The following is a 12347-nucleotide window of genomic DNA, read 5'->3' on the forward strand; positions in this document are numbered from 1 at the left end:
TGCAGTGAGAAGGAGCTTTAGAATGTGCAAGTCTGGTCTCAAGTCTGCACACGATGCTTCCAGGCAGGCATTGCTGGTCCCCTTTACAGATTAAAAAAAAAAAACAAGGTTGACAGCAGGTAAGTGACTTACAGATGCTCACAGAACTTGTAAGTAAACGCCATAGCCAGCATTTGAACTTGGGTGGAATACTTTTCAAACCTCTTTTCTCTCTAATACACCTTCTTAAACCTGTGTTAGTAAATCAATTTGCTAATGTGGTTGGGAGCAAAACTGTGGATTCAGATGACTTAGAGTTGAATCCAAGCATTTCCCCTTCTTAAACTCATGATGTAAGGCACATTACAAACTTCGCTGAGCCTCAGAAAACCTATCTGAAGATAAAAAGGTAATAATGCTTACCTTGCAGTATCTTTGTGAAGACTAAATAACATAATATGGGTGAAATGCTTTATAAAATTTTTGGCATAGAGAATTCATGAAAAGGCAGTGTTAGTACAAAATTGTCATTAATATTTCCCTGCTGGGTCTTTGATTAACCATTCTTTTCCCTTTAGAATACCATTCTTAAATTCCTCTCTCAACAAAAACAGGGAACTTACTAAGTTTTAAGTTATTGGTTGCATTATACCAGAATACTTGTGATGTGTAGTATGAAACAAACAATAAGTATACAAATAAAAATTACAAATCATTCTCACTCTGAATGGAGATTCAAAACCAGAAATTAAAATGTAAACCAATTAATTCATTCTGCACTTTACAAAAACAAAATCAACAGCACCTCAACGAATTAGCATTTACTCCAGAATGTAAAGATGGATCAACATTGGAAACTTACTAATGTGACTGACCTCACGTATCAATGGGAAAATATAGTCAAGGTTAAATAATGTGAACTCTCCCAGATCAGTGTACCTCTTGAAACTGCATATCAATTTTTTCTTAACTTGAAAAAGTGTTTAGAGTGTTCACTAGGTATGTCAATAAACAAATATCATCAGTTATTTAAAGTCTTTGAAAACTAAAAAATTCAACTATAGAAAAAAATATATATATATATACACATTATAAATATGATTTAAAATATATCTCTCTAGATATCCAGCATCATATTTGTTAAAGGCATTTCACATGAGACATTAGTTAAGGGTGTCTGCACTTCCTTCACTCATATGCTGTAAAGATACACATCCAGCATTTAACCACAGTTATCTCTAGCTGGTAGCACTGCACAATTTTTGTATTTTCTTACTTTTACTTAATAGTGTTTTATATTTTTAACATTAGAAACATTTATTATATTGTAAAAATTAAAGTTATTGAAGGAAAAATCTTGGTAGATTTCATTCTTGCTTATGATAACATGCTATTATAATAATATATTTTGGTAGCTATTTATGTTAGATGCATGAAATATAAAAAGCAAATTAAAAATATTTGTTCACAAAGGCGTTTTATGATCATCAAAGAAGAATAAGGTGGGTTCAGGGGAACACCAACCAGTATCACCAGTATTCTTTGAATATCCATTATGTGCTGGGAAACATGGTTTCATTCTTTTTTTTTTTTTTTTTTTTTTTTTTTGCTATACGCGGGCCTCTCACTGTTGTGGCCTCTCCCGTTGCGGAGCACAGGCTCCGGACGCGCAGGCTCAGCGGCCATGGCTCACGGGCCCAGCCGCTCTGCGGCATGTGGGATCTTCCCGGACCGGGGCACGAACCCGTGTCCCCTGCATCGGCGGGCGGATTCTCAACCACTGCGCCACCAGGGAAGCCCTGGTTTCATTCTTTTAATGCCCCTCTACCCATTCTCCTCCTGAACACTGCTCTTGGACAGGATCCCAGCACATGGAGATACTCCCTTTCTTCCATTTACCCATTGTGTGCTTATTCAGCGCTTGCCTTTAGAGTTTGTTACCTACTCACCAACTCTTCGGTTGAGCTGAGCTGGGATGTGAGTACCATTGAGGTCTGAGGAGCTGGAAAAAGCCACTGGAGAGAGCAAGGATGCTAATGGGTCATCACAGTTGTCTAGAATGAAAGGGGAGAGAGAGAAAATTCCATTAGCAAGAAGTGTTCCATAAAGAGAGAACTCAAAGCATTAACCACTACCATTTATTAAATACCTCCTCTGATCAAGGCTGGTACTACTTGTTTCCATGTGCTATTTCATCGACTCCTCACAACAATCCTCAAAGACAGGGGTTAAGTTTCTTTCACAGTTGGGGAAACTCAGGTTCAGAGATGTTAAGTAGTTTGTGTAAGGTCACAACACTAGAAAACAGCGTGGCCACAATTCCTGCCCAGATTTGTCTAACCCCAAATCCAACTATCCCGCCACTCCTTAACTACTCTCTCATCTTCAGTCCCTAAGGACTCTTGTAATAGTTCTATCTAGAGGGACAGAATAACTTAGAATGTCTCACTCCTAGTTGCGTGAAAGTCTTTGGAAAATGAGTTACTGATTTTAATAATTCATTTCTATTCTATGAAGTAGTAGAGAATAGCCTCCAGCCTTCCCTAAATGTGGCAGGTATGTGTCCTAAGACTTCTTTGATGCTGACCAGATGTGGAACAGTGTGGAGCCATGGGCAGAGATGTGGTCTTGACAATGTAGATATGCTCCTCTGATTGCCCTGACCATCCAATCTCATGTCCAGGATTCTGCTCTTCACAGAGCATATTGGAGCTTATAATCATTCATTTATTTGTTTGCATTCTCCAATAGGTAACATGCTGTTTGTGGGATCTTAGCAAATAATCCTGCACATAATTATTTACTCAAAGAATGAAACGGTGAGTAAAGGAAGGAAGGAATCAATCAATCCACCGAACAGTACCAACACTCTTACCATTTTTCCATTTTGTATACAATTGATCTTAAAGAATACTGCAAAATGAGTTCATGAAATCTAGGCATACCTCACTCAAAAAAAAATTTGAAACGTGTTATTCAGTTTGAATGTCAACTTCATGGTGTCAAATGCTCTCAGGAAGAGCTGAGTTGACATTCTTAAAAGAAAATGTACATAGGATTATGAAGTTGCTTGCTTACACAGCAAATTCTTAGGGAGCAGAATTTCATCTAATTGCAGGAAAATTAATTAGAAACATAAGGATTGAATTTTTGTTTGTTCAATGTGTGAAAAAACTCAACCGGCAAAATATATTTTGAGTTTTTCCCAAACAAAAATGTTTGAAAAATATTTTGAGGCATTTAACAAACACTAAATAGAGCCAGACCCTCACTGAGGAGGAATAACACAAAAATCAGAGCAAGGGAAAAAAATCAGAGCAAGGGCACCTCGGTAGTTACGGTCATTCTGAGAATAGAAAACAGAACTGAGGGGCCACTTTACCCCAGGCCTAAGATGCAAGTGAGAGGGGTTGCATGCACCCTTCCAACACAATTGTTTGGGAACATAAATTTGTTACTTTATTTATATATTAGGAAACAATACGAACATAATGGAAATCTTCCATTTGCTTTTGCTAGTTTCATCATCAGGAAACAGGTGAACGCCAAAGCTTGCACCCAACTGGACTGAGCCCCAGAAGGATACACCACACATACACACACACACACACACACACACACACACACACACACACACACACACACCCCACACACACACAAAACACACACCGCACACACCAAGCACCACAAAGTATTTCTCTTCCCAGCCATGTTATGAGCGCCACCTACCCACATCTGTAGTTACAGCTACCATCCAATTTCAGATAATATCCTTCCACCCCTACCCAATAACTCACACCCCTCCTAACACCCACTTCCACAAGCAAACCGAAGATCTTTTAAAGGTCAAGCACCATAATTATTATAGTATTTATGTATTTCTTAAACATATAACATGTATAAAACTCTGCTATCATTTTTTTCAATATTTTTTCTTGAAGTATAGTTGATTTTACAATGTTGTGTTAATTCCTGCTGTACAGCAAAGTGATTCATTTATATATATATATGTATATATATATATATATATATACACACACACACATATATATATATACATTCTTTTTCATATTCTTTTCCATTATGGCTTATCATAGGATATTGGATATAGGTTTCTGTGCTATACAGTAGGACCTTGTTGGTACTGTTACCATTTTTATTAGGTTTTTATGTGTGTTTTTTTTAATTGGTTGCCAGTGACATTTTGAGTATTGTGCTCTTAACCCTATATTTTTTCCCCAGGTAGAAATTGAAGTAACCTAATCATTTCAATTTAATTTAGTCCAATAAATATTTATAAGGTCCTACTTTACGCTTGACCTTGAATAGGCACTGGGATACATTTGAGTAAAATTGAGTGTCAGACTTCAAGGAGCTCAGAGACCACTGAAAAATATGAAGATATAAACAAGTCAATAAATGGATGGGATGGTTGAGGAGAGTTTTCACCAACATTACATCCAAGCCAGTTACATGAGTACCTAACTGGTCAGACATCCAGGTCTGTGCAGTCCCCTTTTCCACCAGGCACTGGCCTCGGGGAGAAGTAAGCTTCCAACCACACTGGCCTCCTGAAGTCAGCTGCTATTTCCCCCCACTGCCCAGTTTCTCTTGTGAAATGTACCTTCTTTGTATCTCCATTCATTTTGGAAATTGGTAAAGCCATTGGAAACAGTCTGTGCTAATGGAAAGGTCCAGAGAGGATTCTTCAGGGCCCCTTTTCTCATGGACCCTGGACATTGCAGTGGCCTTTAGAGAACATGTCTGAGCTTTTGCTCCCCTATCCCTAAAAGTGGTAAGAATGGGAAAGTTTCCAATCAGAAAGAAAGAAAGACCACCCCCTCCTCCCTGGCCAATAGGTACTTCCCTCTCTCTTCTCTACGTCAGATGAACAAACCTGACAAGTCACCTAAACTGAGAGTAGACCAGGACTCAAACTGATAATGAAATTACCCCTAGTGGTTGGGAATTAAGAATTTGTCCATATAAGCATTTTTAATGCAAAATGTGTATTACTTTTAAACCTGTCCTATTCTTAAAGCAGAGGAGAAACAATCTAGCATAAATGAAGACAGTACAGTTGACACTTAACCACGTGTTTGAACTGTGCAGGTTCACTTATACCAGATTTTTTTTCAATAAATATGTTGTACAGTGGTATAGGATCCGTGGTTGGTTGAAAACAGGATGAGGAACCTCAGATTTTTCACTATGTTGGGGTAGGTGTCCCTCAGTCCATGTTGTTCAAGGGTGAACTGTAATTAATTTTAAAAAAATTCCTGATTTGGGAAGGCCGGGGATAGTATCAGGATGACTAAGGCTGAGAGATCCTCGTTCTAGACTGGTTTCTTCTCTTGCCTTGGTGACTCCAGATAATATATCCCAATGCACGAAACTGTATCTCCATTGTCTGCAAAATTGAGAGAGTCGTCTCTGCCACATCTAGCCATAGAATCATTTTAAAGATGGAATGAGAAGAGATGGAAAAAGTCCCCCTTTAAAGGATAAAGCACAGAATAAGCCCAGGGAGTAGTATGTGAATTGTCCGTAATATCTGCTTGCAATCCAGAGCAACCATTTTCAACAATTTTATTCCTGGGATCTCATGTGTATGTTACAAAACCTGCACAAGAATTGATATCACCAAAAGCTCTTTTGCACTAAAGGTTTGTGGTCAACCTGATGAGAAGGAGGATGGGAAGCATGGGAGAGGGGAAGGGGTGAAGACACACAGGAGAGTGAGGGTGGCACTGCATCCCCTCTGTGGATTGGCAGCCTTCCTGAAACGGAGCTGACATTGCACCAAACACATGGCTAGGAAGCAAAGACACAAAGTACCATCTGCTCCACCATCCCTGCAGGCTTTAAATAAGCAGACCCATGTTGTTAAATTTTAAGAACCACTCACATCTCAGCCTTCTGACAGTGTGTTTGCAAGCTAAATCCACCAGTCAGTTCTTCCAGAAGTGTGGTGGATGTTTATTCGTATTTACATAAGGAAAGAGGAAAGGGTGAAGAAATTCTGGTAGGGAGAGAGATGTTTGAAGTTTAGGAAAAACGTAAGGTGGGACTAGAAGTCAGGCTTCCGGTGGAACACAGAACCTGGAGAAACCATGATGATTTTTCCTGAAATGAACCGCACTTCACAGATGCAATGGCATAGTAGAATATTTTCAAAATATTTCCTTAAAAAGCCCATTCATGGGCTTTTTCTCTCAAAGATGTGTTGCAGAAATCAGGGGAAATTAAAAAGCTATTTAAAAATGCAAACTTTTTCTCACATTATTACTGTCCAATTTTCTTTGACAAATAACTGCCACCTTGTTTTCCTTTATACCATAAAGACCACCTCCAAACCCACCCCTTGCCCAGGCAGATAAAAATCCAGACCTACCAGTGGGTGTTGAATAACCCCAGTCCTATTTGCAAATGACTTAGCCCCACATTCATAGACTAAGATTATGTCAAAACCAGAAGGAACCTCTGAAATTGTGGAATTCAAGCCCTCCCTCCACTTTACAAATGAGGACCTCAGGTTGAAGGAGATTACAAGCCTGCTCAGGATTAGTTAGCTAATTAATAGACTGGCCTGGATGGAAACTCGGGTTTCCTCAATCCCAGATGGTGAGCACTAGGTCAGAATCACCTGTCGCCTGTGCATAAATCTGGTAATCATTAGTGGTATCATTCTTCATAACATTTGCTTTTACAAATGACTTCTTTTCTGCAAAAGGAAGGGCATGGTTTTATTTCCTGGATAACAGAAAAATGTTGAAGAATAGTCTATAATTTTCAAAAGAATTTGAATTTCTTACTATTTTTTGCCCTTCTTTATTTCTTCATTTGACACTCTCTCCTACCCACCAAAAAAAGGGTAAAAAAAAAAAACCCACAAAGGCAGGATGAAAGATAAAAAAGAAATGTATTTGTTTTCTGATTAATATTTGTATGCATATTCAAGACCAGCATTTTCTTTGATATTTTCAATCTGAAGAAGTGGGGATAATTTTTCCCTTAATATACATGTACAGTTAAATACGAAAGGCCTTCTTTCACCTTAATTAAAATGTAAAGGCACAAAAGAGAATTCTGAGTAAATATGATATTTACACAGCTTCTTAGAAATAATCATTGACTCTTTAAGATGATTCCACTTTAAGTAACATTTTTGGTTGTCAGTGTATATTTTTATTCATTATTATCAGAATACCAATGGAGTTACAGATGGTAACTGAAGTTAAATTGTGAGCATAGCCTTGATTACCAGAGTAAATTGTCTGTATATGGGGATTTGGAGCTTAAGGGATTCATTTGTATTTATAGGTGAGACAAAATTCCTCTTAGCATTGCACACTTAATGGCCCACTTTGTTTAAAAGACATAAAGCATGTGTTTTGTGTCGTGCCTACAATGAGGCTTAGAAGCGGCAACTCACGCTTTTAGCTTCATTTATTTTTCCCCTTGTTACCTATAATTTCACTTAGCAAACAACAAAAAAAATAAATACTCTAATACTACTCTTGACTCTGACCCCGTCCCTCTTTTCCACCATGAAATCCTAAAAGATAAATTACTCCATGATGCGCAGACCAAGAAACATGACTCTCTAAAATGAGTCATGAAAATAAGGTCAAACCTTCCCTATCCTGACATCCATCTCCACCATAATGCAGTGCTACTTGCCTTTTGATTATCTGCTGGATACACATGGTGGTGCTCTTTGCTGTGGGAAGACAGACTTCAAGTCAAAGACATAGACCCTGAGCTCAAGGAGCCAAGCATTTACTCTGGGTTGAAAGATAACACATGTAGTTTTTTAAAAGCTCCTTACGTGTGTGAACGATTATATGCAGGATACCTTTGGCTTGGGATACAGGAATCCTGGGCCCTCTCCTTCCTTCACTGCGAAGGTGCTCTCATTTTTACCTCCCTGTGTTTCAGCTCCCTCCTCTGCAAACGGCGCAGGTGATTGTTCATTTGTTCGATCAACAAACTTTAACTGGGCACAGTCTAGGTATCAGAGTTTCTGTCAGGCTTTCGAGGTAGTAAAAGCAATTGTAACCAATTCCTCCAACATAGTGGAGACCGACACACCCTTCACTGCTCCACAGCTGTGACTGGTGATGGACAGATGGGGAGGAGCCAGGGCATCCCGAAGGGGAGGTGGTCCTGTCTAGGGATTAACACGGGTGCTCTGGGGTTCTTTCTCGGCTTTAAAAATCATTCTATTCAAGATTTTAGGAGAGACTTGTTTGGAGGTACTGATCTTCACTTATAAGTGACTTGCCAGGACTTGACCATAATCAAACCCACTGAGAACAATAACAAAGCAGCAGTGGCAGCTCTAATTCTTTCCTGCCTCTGGGGCAGCTCCCCTTCCAGGTGGTCAGCTGTCCCTGCCGTGCAGCCAGCGGGAGATATCACTCATACTGGGTGGGTGAGCAGCCTACAAGTTTCTCTGTTCATTTCACACTCTAGTCTATGTTCCAACTGGTCTTTGAACCAAGGTCTGTGTGACTTTGTGTACATCTTCTGTCTGAAAATCTGTTCCCCATCTCTAAAATGGTGGCAGGAAAGCCTCATAGTCTGGCAAAGGCCAGTCTCCCATGTGATTATCTTGTGTGAGTTTAGCTCTTTCCTTCTTGGATTTTCAAGAACATCTGTACACGGATGTCCCATAATTAGCCCAAAGACAATGGCTTGAAAGTATAGTTCCCTAAATTTCTTTCCTCTCAGATTACCCTTACTGCCATTGATGGATGTTTTTGATTCTCAGTTTAGGGATATCATGCTCACAATTGATTGCTTTGTTCTATTTTTTCTCTTTTATCCTTAAATCTGATTTATCAATTACTTAATCTGATTTAAAAATGTTTCTTAAGCCCCTCAGATGGGAGGCATATGATATACTAATCATGTGTGGAATATAAAGCATCATGTTGAACAGGGATTTTTTAAACTACAGTACTTAACATCTGGGACTATGTATATGTCCAATAACTCTTTGTTGAGGGAAACAGTGAAAGTTACAAGTCTTACCATTTTTTTTTGTTGTTGTTGCTTAGAAAAAGATCTCTCAGATTTATAATCTATTTTTTTCCTCCCTTGCCCACTACTTGATCCTAATTCATGCTTTTAAATATCATGTTATGATTTTATGTCTGCTGAGTTTACACTGGACTCTACTACTATCACTGAAGCATTCTTTCTAAAACACTGTTTTCAACATATTTTCTTCCCCATGACTTACTAGGCATGCCAGCCTCAATTTGGCTTCCAGAAGTAGCATCATGAAACTGAAAGAACAAAGAGGGAGTTATTAACAGAAAACAGGTCCAAACTGAGCATAAGGCAGGGTGTCACTGATGAGAGGGGTCACAGGATGATCAAAGAGTCAGAAAGTAACCTCCAACAAGCAAACATCAGGAGTACAGGGCTTGTTGGGATATGCTTTGGTCAGGGGACCATGCCCTCCAAAAGAATCATTCAAGATTGCGAAATTCAAATATGCTAAAGCTATCAGTTCTTTAGCATTATGGATGGTCCTTCTTAGCTTAACTGAATTAGCTTAGAAGATATGAAATCTTGGATGTGTAGAAAAGGTAAAAGTCATAGATTTTTAGGTTTAGAAATTTCTGGAATATGAGAAGTTGAGATTGGTGGCTGGATTACTAGGGATGGTTTTAGAAGAGACTGATAAGGAAAAAGCAAATCTTTGAAAAAATAAAATTTTATCTATTTAAAAATTTCCTAAATCCAACTTTGTTTCTATACACTCCTGTACACTTCTCCCCATCTCCACCCATCAATATTCCATGCAATGCACAAACATGCATGTACACACACACACACACACACACACACACACCATTATAAAGTAGAGCCAAATCAGTTTCAGAATTTACTGGATTTTTAAGCAAAGCTAAATACATGAACAAATGGGATGCATGATACATGATAATCTTACAATGATAAGATTGGGAAAATGGGAAAAATATGATTATAAACTTTAAAAAATTGCAAGAAGAAAGAATGTATTTTTACTTAGTTCATGGTTCAAATGATTATGCATAGGATATTAAAATGAAGGAAAGGCCACAACTGGAGAACTGTAAAGATAGTATTTCTGTCAATTCAGTGATCATCAGAGTTGAGAATTTCTTTCCTCAAGCTGTGTCTCTCAAGTAGATATCTATTCTTTTTTGAATACACTGGAGCTAAACTTCCAATAGCTAATAGCCTGTATTGAGTGGTTCTAAATTACACTGAAAGTCCTGGTTATTCAGGAAACTACAATCTTCACGTGCAGCTCAATCAATCCATACACATTTATACAACCCTCTTCATCTCTAATGGGTCTAGGCATAGAGCTCCTAAAGGAAATACTACAATCTCTGTGTATCATCAGCTTACTCATGAGAATTTAGGGAAAATGCCTGATTGAAAAGATAGGCTTGAGTTGGGGACTGGCCAGCTGGCTGATAGCACAACCCCGTGAGGGTCCATGCCAACCATTTATGAGTGGATGGGATAAACATGTACGGATAATTCGAACAAATATTGATTCTTATTGGTCTTTGTAGGTGAGAAAATAATGTCAGCTCAGGGACAGCAGCAGAGGTACTTAAGATCATAATCTGGCTGTGTGTGTGTGTGTGTGTGTGTGTGTGTGTGTGTGTGTGTGTGTGTGTGTGTTTTCTGGACCAATTGGAGACTGCAGTATATCTGGAAAGAGGCAGACATTGGAGCCCAGCCCAGTCTGAATTCAGATCCTGACTCTACAGCTTACTAATTATATGTCCTGTGGGAAGTTATTTAATCTCAGTCTTCTCTATGTATAATGGGGATCATAACTATATCCAGGCTTGTCGTGAGAACAAAAAGAGACAATTCATGTTAGATATTTAACCCAGTGATTGGCTCATGACTGGATACACGTTAGTTTCCTTTATTTTCTATCCTTCTTTCTTTCTAAGATTCAAGCTCATCATCTCCAGCCATTGCTTTTTAAACAATGATCTTTCTTATACCCTCTACTATGCCTTTTTTTACTTTGTCCATCCAGATGGTTTTAAGACTGTTTCTTTATCAGTTCTTCAGGATACATAGGATAATTCTGCACCAAGAGCTATTCTGTTTATGCATTGCGTATGCTCCAAGACAAAACACAGTACACTTTCTAAGTTTTATCACATTTTTTTTGGATGCATTTAATAGTTCTTAAGCACAATGTGCCAGGCATCATGCTATCTGGTCCACAGACTGTTGAGCCTAAAAGGGAACAGGAAGCACAGCTCTTATATAACATTACGAGGGATGAGGCTGTAGAAAACGTTTGGATTTCTTTCTAGTCCTTATACTTTATTTATTTAAAAAATCTTGTGACATGTTAAGTAGGGCCTTCCATGTTTGTGTCTTTGGATTATAAGCTCAAAAGGCTGGGAAACACTGCTTTGGGTGAGACAGTCTCATCAATTTGTATTTTAGAAAGTTTGCTCTGATTTCAGGGAGGAAAATGGAGCATGTGTACGTGTGTGCATGGCTGGGGTGAGGATGGGGGCAGGAGAATGAGGGTAAAAGACTGGTGACAAGAGAACCCATTCAAAGCCTAGAGAAATAGTACAGAAGAAATAATAAAGGCCTGAACTAAAACAATAGTAATTGGGATGGGGAGAACGTAACGCATTTTAGTTATATAAGAATCATCATTGCCTGCTGATTTGAAAGGGACGTTAAGAATGAAGGATCATGTCAAGACTTCTGGTTTCAGTGACTCTCTATTTTGTTATCCTGGACACTTGGGAAGCTCAAAAATTGGTTTCTAAAATTAACAAATTTAAATCAAGCAAAAGAGAGACAATGAATGAATCACACATCAAAATGATGTCCAAATGATACTTAAGACTCCTTATCTTTAAGATAAATATAATAAGTAGTATCAGGGGAGTAAAAAATATATATGTATGTATGTATGTGTGTATATATCTATCTCAGATGGTAAGTCATAAGACATTATAAAGAGACGCATTTTTTTTCATATTCTTTTCCACTATGGTTTATCACAGGATATTGAATATAGTTCCCTGGGGTATATGTAAGACCTTGTTGCTTATCCATTCTCTATATAATAGTTTACATCTGCTGGTCCCGAACTCCAAATCCATCCCCCCCCCATCCTCCCCCTTAGAACCACAAGTCTGTTTTCTTTGTCTGTTTGTTTCATAAATAAGTTCATTTGTGTCATATTTTAGATTCCACCTATAAGTGATATCATGTAATATTTGTCTTTCTCTGTCTTGCTTACTTCACTTAGTATGATAACCTCTAGGTCCATCCATGTTGCTGCTAATGGCATTATTTCATTCTTT

The 12347-nt window shown here is 38.3% G+C and overlaps 1 protein-coding gene across 1 annotated transcript in view; it reads right to left on the reverse strand.

The window, feature by feature from the left end:
- Nucleotides 1–12347, reverse strand: part of CNTNAP5 (contactin associated protein family member 5) — an 857380-nt gene that overhangs the window by 643911 nt on the left and 201122 nt on the right. The window contains exon 2 of the mRNA XM_059053215.2: nucleotides 1929–2033. Within this exon, the coding sequence (XP_058909198.2) occupies nucleotides 1929–2033 (105 nt within the window). The remainder of the gene's footprint in view (nucleotides 1–1928; nucleotides 2034–12347) is intronic.

Source organism: Kogia breviceps, chromosome 2, assembly GCF_026419965.1.
Source record: "Kogia breviceps isolate mKogBre1 chromosome 2, mKogBre1 haplotype 1, whole genome shotgun sequence".
Classification (NCBI taxonomy): domain Eukaryota; kingdom Metazoa; phylum Chordata; class Mammalia; order Artiodactyla; family Physeteridae; genus Kogia; species Kogia breviceps.